The sequence below is a fragment of the Tenrec ecaudatus genome, chromosome 4, assembly GCF_050624435.1.
Source record: "Tenrec ecaudatus isolate mTenEca1 chromosome 4, mTenEca1.hap1, whole genome shotgun sequence".
NCBI classification, from domain to species: Eukaryota; Metazoa; Chordata; class Mammalia; order Afrosoricida; family Tenrecidae; genus Tenrec; species Tenrec ecaudatus.
Window position 1 is genome coordinate 69,313,238 of NC_134533.1, and position 14,808 is coordinate 69,328,045.

Here is a 14,808-nt window from a genome sequence, read left to right on the forward strand (position 1 = left end):
GGAGTAGCCAGAATTGAATAGTGGGGTGGTTGGGTAGGACAGAGGGGCTGGAACCAGCACACCGTTGAACACACTTTTTTTTTTTTATCGAGGGTGACAAATCAAAACAAAAAGAAAAATGACCGAACATGTAAAAACCCAGGGTGCCAGAAATACAAACCCAATTCATTCAAATCCAAGCTTGTCCAGACCCTGGTCACAAACCCTCTCTGTGCGTCAGGGAAAGGGGACAGGATTGAATCTGAGGTCCAAAGGGATGGGAGAGGTCCCCAGGGCCCCCTGGTGACCACCCCCCGAGGTACCTCCACCTCTTCAGCAAGGGTGAAGACCTGCTAGGCCCCTTCCTTTTAGGCACCCACCCCACCCATGGCTAGGGCTTTCAAGGCCAGGTTCAAGCAGGTCTCCCCTCCCTTGCTCTAGCCTCATGTGTTCAGGCCTCTTGCCTCTCCCCTCTCCTCCACGCTCTTCTCCGTGATTAGTAGCAGGTTAGGGTTCTGTAGGCGCTGCAGTGAGGTGGGGGGCCAGGGGAGGAGGGGTGGAGACGAGGTGAAGAGAGAAGACAAAGAGCTGTCCAAGGACCCCCTCTCTTCATGGGATCCCAAACTGTACAACCAGCTCCTCTTTTGCATCCACACGGATCTGAGAAAGTGCACTGTAGGCATAAGCAGCTATCCTGGAGACCTGAGAGAGAGAGTCCAGGAGAGGGGGAGGCCAGGGGCAAGAGCGGCAGGGAAGGGGAAACGGAGGAACAGAAGAAGGGTCAGAGGGAGCACAGAGAGAAAGAGTGAGTTGACAGTGACCAGGCACCCACAAGCCCCCAGGCTCCCTAACCCCACTCCCACCACCCAGAAGGGGCAGGAGGGAAGGAGCTGGGCTGAGGGGTGGCTCACCTGCTGCAAGTCGGAGAAGGGGATGGGCTCGCTGGCCAGCACTTGGTGGGGCTGGCTGGTGAGAGATGGTAGCGGTGGCAGCTTCTTCCAATGGGTCAGGCTGCTACTGAGCACAGCCAGGCGGGTGCTGGCCAATAGGACAATGGATGGGAGGGGAAGAGTCAGGTCAGGCTGTCCAGCCCAGGACAGCCTGCCTCCCCACATCCAGCTGGAGAAGCAAGATCACACCAGCTCATCTCAAATCCACTGACCCACTTCCCTGAACTTCAGCAGCCTAAGAGTGTGACAGGGCCAACTGACATATGTATCTATGGAGGCTCCAAGTGAGTGTGGGCAGTCTCCCGGCTGCACCCAAATGAACGCCGGGCAAGTCCAAACTCCAGAGCAAGAAGAGGGTTAGGGAGGGGAGGAACGCTAAGAGCCCGAGGGGCTCCCACGGGCCAGGTGCTCACCTGTACTGCCTTGCCCGGTCCATGTACTCATGCTGCTCCATGCCCTGGGAGTCTGCAGCAGACACGTCGATGATGGTGCTTCGGGGAGAGGAGGCAGAGAAAACATGACAGGTGCTCCCAGGAGAGACAAACAGGACTCGGTGCCAGGCGCCAGCTCCACAGCTATCTGATACCAATGTCCGTCCCCACATGCCCACTGGAGCCAGGCTGAGTTCCGGGACACAGCTCTCCACTGACCTTGTCCCAGCTCCCATGCTCCAAGCCTGGCTCCCGTGACCCCTGCCTTGAAGATGGAGGCGCTCGGCCCACCTGGGCCTGTGTAGCTCACCTGGCTGTCTTGGCGAGGATAGAAGAGAGCAGGGCCTGCTCATCTGTGCGTGCGGAAGGCAGGCTGTGGTAGTTGGGTTCGGCTCCATTGAGGGCTTTGGTGGGAGGACTGCTAGGGTCTAGCAGCAGCTTCCGTTCCTCTCGGTCCTAGGAGAGAGGTCATGCGGGAGAGGTTTGACCCCTGGACTCTCAATCCAACCTGAGGCTCCCTTCTCAGCTCAGCTCCAATGAGATTTTTACTAGGAATACCCCAGATGTACGACTTTGTAGAATATAAATAAGACTTAGTTCCTGCCTATCCTTGAGAACCATACTGAGCTGGCCCTCTAGGATGAACTACAGTAGGACCAGGAGGGCTCTAAGATGGACTGGGTGGGAGCGGGGGGGCCGTGTGGCCTGCATGAAGCGGCCTGGGAGGGTTCTGGTGACCACTGAGAGATCCAAGTAGAACAGGATTTGACAACAGCCCGGGAGCTTCCAAAAACAGCCCAGCACCCAGGAGTGAGGGGGCCCTAAAGTGGGGCAGGAGAGGTGGGAGATACCAAGATAATAGCAACAGGGTCTAGAGGGGAAAGGGACAAGGCTACCCTGGTCCCCCAGTGCCAGGTCTTCCTAGCGAGGCTAGGATGGGGAGGCCCCGGTATGGCCAAACAAGGCCCTAGGCCAGCCCAGCCTCTCCAAGGCCTTCCCTAATATCACAGGACAGGAACCTGAACCTCAGCCCCGAGCCTCATGATTCTTGAGGACAAGCCCCTTCTACTCTCAGGTACTCGCTAAGTGCCTCTCTGTGACTCTTGGGACCAAGCTGTGTGCGCCTGGTCTATCCTGGACCAGAACTCAACAATGGAACGGTTCCCTTCCTTGCCAAGCTCCACCTCTTTAAATGTGGCCTGAGAGGCCGCCTTCCCTCATTACTGCCAACCCACTCTGACAAGCCAATGCCCCGGGACCTGACCTGGGACCAAACCAAGCCCTGTGCCCTGTATACTTCTGTATTTTGTCCTTGTCTTAGTTCAGTTTTCTATGAAACCCAGCACGCTTCTTAGACTCACATGACCATGCGTTCAGGCCGTGAACTGCAAATCCCTGCTGGCTTTGTGTCAGCCACAAACGGGATAAGCAGGCCTGCTGGTCATTAACAGTAAGGGTGTCCACAACAAAGAGGGGCTGGGCACGCGTGCATCTTGGCTAATGCTGACTCACCAACCCTTGGTGCCAGACCATAGACTCCTCAGTGCTCTGCCTCAGGACTAACTCAGTTCCTACCAGACTCCCAGCCCAGCCCAGCCCCACCCTCAGCTCTCTTCACTGAGGGCTACTTCCTCCTGCCCAGGTCCTCAGGCAGTTTGATCCAGTTCCCAATGGCACAAGATGGAAGCTGTGGACTTTTCCCTTCACCTCCCAACTCCAAGATAGCCTTCCTCTTGCCAAAAATGAAGGCTGACGATTAAAGGGCTAGAAAGACAATGTGCTTGCCAAAGATTAAACCGTAAGGAAAGCTGGCTGGCTCTCATGAGGCCTGAGTCTGCTGCCTGCCTGCCTGTACTTCCTCCAACCTCACCTCCGGCTAGTGCTCCCGCAGAACAGTGCCCTCCACAGGCAGGCACTCTTCCTGAGTCGGACTTCTGGAAGAAGCCTTCCTGTCCCCATCAGGGCCGGCCCCTTCTACTCTCAGGTACTCTCTAAGTGCCTCTCTGTGACTCTTGGGACCAAGCTGAGTGCTCCTGGTCTATGCTGGACCAGAACTTAACAATGGAACGGTTCCCTCCCTTGCCAAGCTCCACCTCTATAAATGTGGCCAGAGAGGCTGCCTTCCCTCATTACTGCCAACACACTCTGATAACCCTACTCTGGGGGTGGACAAGTAACAACCTTCCACCCCCAAAGGGCAAGTGGAGTGTGAGGGAGGCAAGGAAATGTCATAGGCTGCGTGGAGTCCGCTGTCTATCCTACCAGAGACTGGTTGGGGGGCCTGGCTAGAACCAACAGCTTGGCCTGGTGATGGATGACTCAATCACCAAGGTAAGGTAAGCAGAGTCGTATTTGTTTACTTACTCATCTGGAGTGAACAATCTCATTTTTTTCATCCCATCAAAGATCCTGCTAGCATCTGTTTCTCTCCCATGTGCAGGGCACTTCCTAGATAATCAAAGCCGCCTCTCCATTTACCATCCCTGCCAAGGGCAGCGTGGCCAGTGAGCACAGTAAGCATAGGCATGAGTGTGCTTACTAATCTGTCGTGAACAGGTTCACTAACTAGTAAAAAAGCGCAAGTCAACCTGTGCTTACCTGGCTTTAAATCAGTCCCTGGCTTGGTTCAATGCCTAAAGCACATGGCTTTGCCACCTCTCAGCTTTGAAACTTTGGCTCCATCACTTGTCGTCTCTGAACCTCTCCGTAAATGGCAAACGTATGACGGAGTCACTGTGAAAGTCCTCTGGAAGAGGAAGGTGCTGTGCATTTCCTCTTATTATTATAATAAAGAGACAAAGATAAAGTAGGAGAAGGACTTTGGGGTCACAGCCCTGAGATGCCCATGCCAACAGGATGGTAAATGGCCATGACCTCAGGTCAGGGAAGCAGGCCTTTGCCACATGGAGCCTCAAGCACCTGCTCTGAGGGTTAGAAACATGTGGGCGCCCACCAAAGGGCAGAAGAAAGCCTGGACTCCCTTTCCTTTGGGAGCTGGGAGCCTGCCTCGGAAGGCACGAACTCTTCTTGACTCATTCCTTGCCAGTCTACGTTTGCCGTCGGAGGTCTTTTTCCACTAGGCCCGGCTCTCTCCGCGGAAAGGGGTGGTGCCGCCTCCTGCTCTCACAGGCCCAGCGAAAAGTACTGGGCACGATGTGGCGCTAGCAAAAAAGCACTACCATCCTGCGACTCCTCCGCATGGGGATCCTATGGGTAGAACGGCCCTTTGGGTTCCTGAGACTTCACATCTTTACCGAAGTAGACCGCCTCACCCTGCTCCTGCAGAGCCGCGTCACTGGTGGGTTTGTGCCCCTGGTCTTGCAGTTGGCAGCTCAAAAATGCATAGCCCACACCACTACCTGGGCTCTTTTGAGTCTAACTCACAGCACCCCTAGTTCTGTGACAGCCCACGCCCCCTGCACTAGACGGAGCGACCTGACACCGCCCGTCGTGTGGTCTCGTGCCCAGGGTGTGAGCACTGGAGGATTCCATAAAACAACCGAACCCAAGGCGGTCAGGCCAGCGAGAAGTAAGACCCCACTAAAGAGAAGATGATTTAGACGGCCCGTGTCTCCCGGTGGGTCACACCTACAGCTGAACTGTCAGCGACAGGAACCCTCACCCACGCAGGCCAAACGCCACCCCCGCTTCTCTCACCCCACTCCTGGAGTCCTCTCGGCACTACTACAGCCTTCCCTGGCCTACTCCGATGCCACCAATCCCGAGTCCTTCTCCGACTCCCGCTGGACGTGACCTTCCTCCTGCAACCTCGGAGCCCAGGCGGGCACAGCGAACCGCGGCTCCTCTCGGGCCAGGCTAGCTCGCAGCCTTGGCTCACCGAGTCCCGAGCCCCGCCACGGCACGGGAAGCGGGCGCGAAGCGCTCTCCGGGGGGCGGTAAGTGGTGAGGTGGGCGAGACGGAGGGAGTGGGCGCGAGAGCGGCGGGGGCCGCCAGCACGCCCCCGCGCAGGGGACTTAGGGGCACCTGGGGCTTTAATAGGCGCAAGGACTCGGCCCAGCGGACCTGAGTGGTCTGTCCCCTTTGGGCCTCCGTACTCCGCGAGCCCGACATCCCGCTCGCCAGCAGCAAGATTTGTTTGTCTGTCTTTTCCCTTTTGCCCCAAACCCTCAGGAGTCAGCCCCCGTCCCCGAACCCCGCCCGCCGCGGCCGCACCTGGTCCGAGTCCTCGTTCTCGCTGCTGTAGCAGCACCCCATGGCCGGGGTCGGGCCTGGCGCTCCCGCGGCGCCGAGGAGGGACGGCGTCCGTCAAACCCTTCCGGTCACATGACCCGCGGCCGCTTCCCGCAGGCGAGCACCCCTCCCCCCGCCAACTCCTTCCCAGGCTCCTGCCCCGCGCGCGCCAGCCCGCAGCCCGGCTTCCGGGGCCGCCTCCCGGGCGTGGTCTCCGCCAGCCAATGGGCGGCGCGCGGCGCGCGGCCCGCAGCCGGGCTCGTGATGCCCGGGCGCGGAGGGGCGGGGAGGGGCGGTCAGATGACTGGCCTCCCGTCCTGCTAGGCCTCCGCCTGGCTCGGGAAGAGGCCCCAGCGCGACCCGTACCACTTCAGCGCGTGGCCGCAAGGCCACCGTTCTGGCACACAGAACCAAGTCTTATCCCCAAAGCGCACCTGATCCCTTCCAAATGCCATGCGCGGGGCGCGCGCACAGTCGGGGTGCACACACGGACCCTAGAGGACCCGTGCCCAGACGCAGGACCTGTTGGCAAATGGAGTTGTCAACCTGAGCTGGGACGCTGATTTACTACAAAGAAGCAACCTGTAACCTTCACCACTACCACCTAAAACCCTTGGGAGAAATCCTGGTAGAAGAGACGGCAGTCAATTCCCTGTTCCCCTCAATTCAGCCTTTTTAGTCACTAACTTAGTATCAGTGCTCACTGGTTACCACCCTCCTGTTTTCCTTGGACCCCGAAACACAAAGTCCCAATCTCTCAAGAGCTTGCTGCGCCAGACATCTGCTACCCACTCAGGGCAATACGGATAAGGGCAGGGTGTCCCTTGCCAGCCATTGGGAAATACTTGCACTTGACCAGAATGACGTCCAGCACTTTGTCCTTTTGCCCTAGCACATTATCTCCCCACCAGGTCTACCTTCCGACTTCAAGACTCAATACATTTATGATGTCCCTGACTGCCTTCTCTGGGTATCTTCAGCTTCCGGTGCTTAAGCCCCATGCAGTGTTATTCATTCGGTTATTGACTCAAGAAGGACTGTTACTAGTGAATGCCAGGCACTCTTTTGAAAAATAATTGCCTAAGTGGCAGGCAAATTGTGGGTGTGGGATAGGCAAGAGTTAACAAAAGAGCCCCAAATCCCTTTTCTCCCGTGGCATCCAATCTAGTGACCACATTTTTGTATTCTATTTCTGAATCAGTCTCTTCTACCTAACTTAGAGTTCCTGGAAGACAGGGATAGATGGGTCTCCTCCCTGTGATGACCCAAGCCCTGGACTTATTTAAAGAAAACTTGAGTTTTTAATTAATGAGTAAATCACATCCCCTTGGTTCACATCATCCACTGTGTCCTGAACCAAGGGGTTTGAAGAGAGGTCACCAGAGTCGGCTTGTATGACTCCTCACATCGAGATTCTGATGTTTTGTATGTTCTTTGAAGGCTCCTGAAGGGTAGGACGTAGTTCTAGTCTGTTCCTGGAGCTAGTAACTTGAACTACAGGTCTCAGGTGACAGTAGCAGCCTCAGCATCAATAATTAAGAACAGGCCCAGCCTCTTGCCTCACGATTCTTCCCCACTCCAAGAACTCCCCCTTCTGTCCTGCACGCTGGTCTTCCCCAAGCAGGAGCCTCCAACGCAGGTAAGCAGGGCCCTTGAGCGTGGGCTCCCTGTCACACCGTCTCAGCTCAGCATCACTCACCCACTCAGGCATTCTCTCACCTTCACTTTCAGCTTCCACCACAGGCGGGGTTCTTGCACATGTCTGATCTGGAGGAGGGCGAAGCTGGGCTGGGGCATAGGAAAAGGAGAAGGTACCCATCCCTCTTAAAAGCCAAATCCACTGCCACAGAATGGATTCTGATCCACAGCGACCCTATGTACGGCTTCCAAGGCGGTGTATCTTTACAGAAAGATGGCCTCATCTTTTTCCCACGGAGCACCTGGTAGAGCTGAACAGCCAACCTTGCCATTAGCAATCCAATTCTTACCCAACAGCACTACTGACGCATCTTCCCACCCCTTATAGGGGGACTGTAAAGAGGAGGGCTGGTGGAGTAAAACATGTGTGATGTGTGTGTACATGTTTGTGAGGAAGTCTTGATTAGCTGGACAGAGAGAGGTGCAGGGAATGTAGGAAAATTGTGGGTTTCCCTCCTCCCTTCCATCTCACCTCAGGGCCCCAGTGGGGACCATGTCCCCTGCCATTGCGCTGGCCTTCCTGCCGCTGCTGGTGACATTGCTGGTGCGCTATCGGCACCACTTCCGGCTGCTGGTACACACAGTCTTGCTAAGAAACCTCCGAGACTGCCTGTCAGGGCTGCAGATCGAAGAACGAGCCTTCAGCTATGTGCTTACCCATGCTCTGCCTGGGGACCCTGGTCACATCGTCACCACCCTGGACCACTGGAGCAGATGCTGTGAATACCTAGGCCACATAGGGCCTGTCAAAGGTCAGTGTTCCCTAGCCTCCTGCTCCAGGAAGCCTCCCCAAGATGAAAGAGAGGCAATCGAGGACCTGCCCCTGCCTTACTGTGTAACTGTGTAAAATCATACAGGTTTTTCTTGTTTGTTTTTTTTTCTCATTTGAAATGAGAGGGTTGGGCTGTCATCATTCATTTGGCAAATCTACTGCCACCTCTTTTGTACTAGGCATGTGCGTGGTAGCCCAAGAGATGAATGAGCCCTAGATGCGAGTCTCAACAAGGGCACAGTTCCAGGGAATAGCCATCACAATCCATATCACACTGGTTGGCAACTGTATGGGTCTGATCTTTCTCTCCCACCACACAGGGCAGCCGTCTGCCTAGATTTAGCCGAGATACAGCTTCCAACATGAGGGCTGTTTTTTTGTTTTGTTTTTATGAGTGCTGTTTAAGAGTGCTAAGAAATCCTTCCAAGTTCAAGATCAGAAAGATAGTCACTGAAAAATACAAGGAGTGAAATGAGTAGGTCTAGCAAAAGCATCTTGGGAGCCTGGAAGATGGAGGGGCCACTTTTGCCTGGACCCAGCAATGATGGAACTGAACCTGGAAGGACTGTATTTTTGAGTTGGCTAGGCAGGCACAGATGGGGTGGGGAGAACACAGCCAACAACATAGATAAATGTGGTGCGAAAGGTGGCCAGCACAGCTGATTCTAGATGAAATTAGTCGTTTGCGGTGGCTGTGGTATAGGCTAGTTGCAAGCCTGGAGACTTGAGGCTGGAAAGATAGGACCAGCTTTTGGGGACACTCTAAGTGGTACGCTGAGGATCCCGACTTCAGTTTCCAGGGCTGTTAGAGTCATGGGAGGCAAAGTACAATGCAGTAAGATTGGTTAGAAAAATTCCCGGTGGCTGGTGTGAGACCAGACTGGAGAAAGCAGGGGACCATGGGTCAGCTGGGGCTAGGGTTCAGGAGAAAGGTGATGCTCAGTTGATTTCAGGCTGTGGAGGCAGGTAGGCATTTGAGATCTCTTTCTCTCAAGGGTCCAGGAGCCCCTCCCAGGTCTTCTGCAATAGCTCTCCCCCCACAGGTCAGATCCTGACACGGCTGATGGAGGAGAAGGCTCCCGTCTGTGTGCTGGAACTGGGCACCCACTGTGGCTATTCCACGCTCCTTATTGCCCGCGCCTTACCTCCCGGTGGCCGCATTTTGACTGTGGAGCGGGACCCACGCACAGCAGCCGTGGCTGAAAAACTCATCCGCCTGGCTGGCTTTGACGAGCACATGGTTAGTCCCACCTCCCCAAACCTGTTTACTTCTCAGTCACCGCAGGCTTTGCCTTTTGAGGGGATCCTGTCTAAAGAGTAGGAAGCAACTCCATTTGGGGGCCTTGATCCTGGAGGGAGGATCTCTTCTTGTCCCAAATCATTTGCACATACTTCCTACTGGGTGACAGGGCAGCAGTTAAGAGTAGTACCGGGTGTGTGGCAAGGGAATGTCCAAGCCTTAGCTCTGCCTCGTTAGCAGTGTGGCTGAGGGCAGAGCACTGTCCCTTGCATCTCGGTATCCTCACATCACCAATGGGAACCGCAGGGCTGGTCCTGGTTGGGTCATGGGATGACAGATCACCTGTGAACCTTCTGTAAAAGCTAGATCCTGGTGAGCCTGGCGGGGGGGCGGTGTTGGGGGGTGAGCAGTCCTCCTTCCTCACCTCCAGCTCTCCCCACACCCATAGGTGGAGCTCATCGTGGGGAGTTCAGAGGAGGTGATCCCGCGCCTGCAAAGCCAGCATGGGCTGAGCCGGGGGGAGCTGGTGCTTCTGGCCCACCGGCCCCGCTATTACCTGCGGGATCTGCAGCTCCTGGAGGCCCATGCCCTGATGTCAGCCGGTGCTACTGTGTTAGCTGACCACGTGCTCTTCCCTGGTGCACCCCGCTTCCTACAGTACGCTAAGAGCTGTGGCCGCTACCGTTGCCGCCTCCATCACACCAGCCTCCCAGACTTCCCTACCATCAAGGATGGCATTGCCCAGCTGACCTACACTGGACCTGGCTGAGGTCCAGGACCAGGGGTTCTAACTGCTGTTCCTCTAATGCTGGGCCCAACAAGGACCTTCTTCACACATCCCTCCCCTCCCAGTTTGTGGTCTGACACTTATTGGGCTTCATGTCCCAGGGGCTAAGGTCCCTCAGGCTGCTGGGTCCCACTGGTCTCCTTCCTTCCAGAGTACATGCCATGGACTGAGAAGCAAGAGAACTGTGCCCCCAGCCCAGCTATTTGCTGGTGACTCTTGGTGAGCCCCTGCCCACCTCACCTCTGGGATTTAGTCCCCTCTCCTGACAGTAAAGGAGGTGACCAAAGGGCCTCCCAGCCTTCCCTCAGAAAGCTATCATGGGTAGGATCACAGGAGAGAGCAGACGGTGGGTTAGATGCCCTGTAGGAGGGGCTGGATACAAGCTGGCCAGAGGAGCCCCTAGCCCACCTGGTCAATTAGGTCTTACCTGGCGTCCCTTCAGTACCCTCTCCCAAAACTCTAAGAAAAGACACAAAGGTCCTCTGGGCCTCACCCACAAACAGAATAGAGACGGGGAAAATGTCAACCAGACCTGTGTCTTTATTAAAGAGAATCAGAAATAAACTAGACCTGGCAGCCAAGGAGAGACGTACTGGCCAGGAAGATGGGGTGGGTGCAGGCCCTAGGGATTCAAGAAAGGCGATTGACCTGGGAGAGGCCCAGGAGACCAGGCGTTGGCAGCGTTCGTGGAAGTGTCCAAGGTTCAGCTTTTAGGTACTGGGACCCCCAGCTGGTTCTGCAGGGGGTGCACGGTGGGTTGGGCTGGCCAGGATGTCACTAGGGCACTCCTGTGTGCCTAGATCATCCACTGGTCTTGATCCTGCTCATTGCCTTCCATGTCCACCTGAGGAGGAGCCGGTGTGGGTGAGCAGGGGCCTATTCCATTCTGCCTCCAGCTGAGCCAAGATGTCTGTATCCCCTGGGCACCAGGAACAATGAAAGGTCAGGGGAGGGGGCCTGGAAGTCCTATGTGCACACCCCTACCTACCTCATTGACCTCTCCATCGTCAGGTGACTCATTGTAATCATTCATCTCGTCCATGTCCTGCATATCCTCATCATCCTCTGAGTCTTCCTCGCTATCTTCATCATCTTCATCATCTTCTTCCTCCTCATCATCATAGTGCTGGTGGGGCAGGGGAGAGCCTATGGACCTTACAGGCCTACTTACAAGCCTCTCTCTGGGACCAATTACTGATGCCAAAACTGGGACCAATTACTGATGCCAAAACTCCAAACCCTACCCACCTCAGGCCTAGCAGGCTGGTACATGTTCTGCAGGACTTTAGTGCATGGATAAGAGACCAACCCCTCCACTGTCCCCAATGTCCACCTCCTCTAATGCCTATTTCACCCAAATTTTTCTGAGGCCAGAGGCAGGACCTTTGAAATGAGAGCAGAGTCCTGGTGTCTTCTAGGCCTGTCAACCCCGCCGGCTGGTGCCACTCACCTCTGAGGCTGGCTTGCCAATAGGTACCAGGTTGTTGTCCTTTTCTGCAATGCTCTGGAGCTATGGCCGAAGAGAGAGAGGAACAAGGCCAGGGCCCGATCAGAGCAGATCAAGAGCATGGCCCTCAAGAAGATCCCATAGTGCTGATACCTCCAGTTCTCAGGAAGACCCAATCCCTGTCTTTCCTGTCATCTACCATTTACTTATGAACTTGGGTCAGCCACTGAAACTTTCTGGGCTTTGGTTTCTTCACAAGATTATGGTGAGGGTGAGGTAGGAAAATACCGGTCTAGAACATATCATCTGTTAGGTCCTCAATAAGTAATCCAAATGATTCTTTCCTGTGTTTTAGGATCACAGGCCTGAGCTGTGTCATAAGCCTGGGGTTTCCGTCTGCCCGAAGATCCCATCATCCCCAACAACCTGTCAGGGCAGAGCAAAGATGAAATCCTAGGATCCTGGGCCCCCAGCTTGCTTCTCCTCAGCTCAGGGCTCAGAGTTTCTCCAAGTCAGGTCTAGCAAGACTGGGCCAAGTTCAGTGGAGGGGCGTCTCTGACTGAGACACGCACTACAGTGTCTCTACAAGGCTAATCCTCACTCACCCAGGCCTGATGCTGCTGTTCCTGCTGTTGCAGTTCAGTCTCCTCCACACAGGGCCGATCCAGATTAAACCAGAGCGTCTCAGTCACACGGGGGAAGAGTGAGGGAAACAAAGTAGACATGGTTCCTAGACTGAGGGAAAGGCTCAAGTAAATCCAGCTCTTTTGGGTGGGAGGCTTGGTGGCTTTTACTTGACATGGGGAGGGGGTAGCGGAGAAGGCAGCAGGGGAGCAGCTCAACCCTGGGGGAGTCAGGCAGGTTCCAGTTCTGGCTCTATCACTTACTGGCTATTTAACCTTGGTCAAGTCACGTCACCAACCGCTTGGAGCCTCAGCTACCTCATCTGTAGAATAGGGACAATAATTAGTATCCTACCCTTTGTGTTACTCTGATAATTCCATAACAGATTTTTAAAATACTCTGTAATCTATGCAAGGAGGAAAGCGAATGAGAGGCAGGTGTAGAGACAGGAATTCATAAAGGAATTAAGAAATTATCCGTAGAGTAGGGGTCTCTACTGCCTCCTCTCTAAGCTGTCCCATCTTGGGACATTAAACCACCTGTCTCATGACAGTATCATGCGTGGGCTGGGCTTCTGTTAGACATTTTGGAATAGGTAATTGAATTGACAGGTAGGTAAATGAACATGTTTTCTTTAAAACAAACAAACATAAGTAAATTCAGCTCTGAGCGGCTGAGGGAGCCCATCAGAAAGATCAGAGTCAGAATTAAAACCCTTTGACCGACAAAAGTGAAAGCTCAGGGTAGTGACTGGCTGTAGGCCACACAGTGAGCAGGAGCTCCGAACTCCCGCTGAAAAGGGATCCAGTCCGGGCACTAGGGGGGCCGAGCAGGAAAGAATCTACGTCTAGCCCTGCCTTTGCCCTGATTCATTTGACCGATGCGGGAAAAGCCGCTTCTCTGGGCAACTTTCCAGCCATCGCCACGGGAACCAGAGGGCCCACCCTCACCTCCCAGAAGTGAGAGATTGCGGCCCTCGCTCTCCTAACCCAACCCACCGCCGAGGAGCCACCGCCCATCCTTGCTAGGGAGTTTTGTTTGCTTATTATGATAATGACCGCAGGGCTGACCAACCGGAAGAGAGCAGGGGCGGGACTCTGGCAGGAATTTGCCCTTATAGGGTTGCTAATCGCGCGGGGAGCGGGGTCTGGAAAGAGCCAATAGATTGTTAGAATCGCCAGGTAACAGGAAGTGACGCCAACGAATGACGGGTCTTGTATGGCGGGGTGGGGCTTGGCCTCGAGGAAGCGGCCGGTTAGGTGTAGCTCTGTAAGGGTGGAGCCGTGGAGTTCCTGAGGAGATGGGCCATGCAAACTGCGCTTCTGGGGGAAGGAACGGGGGAAGGGGCAAAGAAATAACCGTCACAGCCGGCTTCGGTACTTACCGCGCCCGTCGGCGACGGCCGACGGCGACCCGGAGGCACTTCTATCTGCCTGGGCGGAAGAGCACGCCCAAATCCCGGGTCAAACCTAGGCAGCCTTTGGGTTTCCGCTTCCTCCCCGCCTGACCGGATGTGGCGTTAGGAGAATTTGTCACGCCCACTCCATGTGTCCCGCCCCCTCCTTTAATCTCAGCCAATCCGCCTTTCCGTCTGGCCCCGCCCCAACCAACGGCTTCGCTTAACCCTGCCCCCTCGTCCCCCGGCCTGTAGTTGCTTGCCAGCTCCAGCCGAGAAAGCCATGCTTACGTAGTGAGAAAATGTTTTGAGAATGAGGATGGCCACAAATATACAAATGTGCTTGACACGATGGATGGATGGATGCATTGTGATAAGAGTTGTACGAGCCCCAGTAAAATGATTATAAAAAAAATAGGTGCCACTACGGCTTGCGAGAAAACTAGCGAGCTTCCGCCTCTGAGAATCTGGGTTATTTTAAGGCCCTCCTTTCTCCTGGAGAAAGATTCAGCACTCTGCTCCCCGCGAGATTTACGTTCGGGGACCCAAAGGAGTGACTTTGTCTTGTATGATTGACTCTGGGGCAATGGACTTTTTTTTTTTTTTCCCTCTGCCTCAGTTTCCCCTTTGAGCACATGAATTCATTTATGCCTTCCAACAAAAATATTTGCCTCCCTATCATATTCCAGAAGCTGGGAATACATTTAGAAATGTGATCCCTGACCCCAAGTTTTGGTCCTCTGCCACGCGACAGCATGTACATATGAGATGAAATGCCATGGTGTTATACCTGTTAGTGGTTTAACTGTTTTTAAAGGAAAGGAAATAAACTAGAAAATTAGTTGTCACCATAAACTCAAAGCAAAATTACTTAAAAAAAAGCGAAAACAACTTACAGTCCAGTGAGAAGCCAGAGCAGACCCACACATGGTCTGCCACTGTCCACGCTTGTGTGACTAGTCAACGTCAGCCACAGCGCTCTGATTCTGACACCTCAGCTGCCCTTCATGGTCAACCTTGTCATCTCTTCCACTCCTAGGCAGAAGCCTCTGTCCTAGTAACTTCTGACTCAGCGTCTGTTTGGAGATCCTCAAACCAACTCCCATCCCCCAAGAGCCCCCATCACGGGTAGCAATCATAGCAGTTCCAGTCCTGTCCTAACCAGATAAGTTACCTTTGGCAAGTCAGCCCTGGGTCCTTGTCTTGATTCAGTTTCAAGCTCTTTAACCCGCATCATAATCTCTGCCCAAAATCTTTCTTATCCTGAGCTCACGTTTGAGGGGTAATAGGTG

The 14,808-nt window shown here is 54.6% G+C and overlaps 3 protein-coding genes across 6 annotated transcripts; 1 reads left to right on the forward strand and 2 right to left on the reverse strand.

Annotated features, from left to right (window-relative positions):
• Positions 1-64: 64 nt before the first annotated feature.
• On the reverse strand, positions 65-5,693 carry LAMTOR1 (late endosomal/lysosomal adaptor, MAPK and MTOR activator 1). The gene is made up of 5 exons (XM_075546212.1): positions 5,535-5,693; positions 1,671-1,816; positions 1,343-1,420; positions 891-1,017; positions 65-681 (listed from the first exon to the last, which is right to left on the reverse strand). Exons 1-5 carry the CDS (start codon positions 5,574-5,576, stop codon positions 589-591), a joined length of 486 nt encoding a protein of 161 aa, XP_075402327.1. The 5' UTR covers positions 5,577-5,693; the 3' UTR covers positions 65-588.
• On the forward strand, positions 4,183-10,575 carry LOC142444876 (transmembrane O-methyltransferase homolog). Its single transcript, XM_075546207.1, has 3 exons — positions 4,183-8,002; positions 9,066-9,262; positions 9,711-10,575. Exons 1-3 carry the CDS (start codon positions 7,744-7,746, stop codon positions 10,029-10,031), a joined length of 777 nt encoding a protein of 258 aa, XP_075402322.1. The 5' UTR covers positions 4,183-7,743; the 3' UTR covers positions 10,032-10,575.
• On the reverse strand, positions 10,567-13,629 carry ANAPC15 (anaphase promoting complex subunit 15). Of its 4 annotated transcripts, none has more exons than XM_075546214.1 (6): positions 13,505-13,629; positions 12,384-12,442; positions 12,102-12,231; positions 11,500-11,559; positions 11,038-11,175; positions 10,567-10,893 (listed from the first exon to the last, which is right to left on the reverse strand). In XM_075546214.1, the coding sequence occupies exons 3-6, from the start codon at positions 12,219-12,221 to the stop codon at positions 10,846-10,848; spliced, it is 366 nt and encodes a 121-aa protein (XP_075402329.1). In that variant the 5' UTR covers positions 12,222-12,231; positions 12,384-12,442; positions 13,505-13,629; the 3' UTR covers positions 10,567-10,845. The 4 variants fall into 4 exon arrangements, with proteins under 4 accessions (XP_075402329.1, XP_075402328.1, XP_075402330.1 ...); XM_075546213.1 differs by lacking the exon at positions 13,505-13,629 and adding an exon at positions 13,071-13,419; XM_075546215.1 differs by lacking the exon at positions 13,505-13,629 and adding an exon at positions 12,847-13,000.
• Between the last annotated feature and the right edge of the window lie 1,179 nt (positions 13,630-14,808).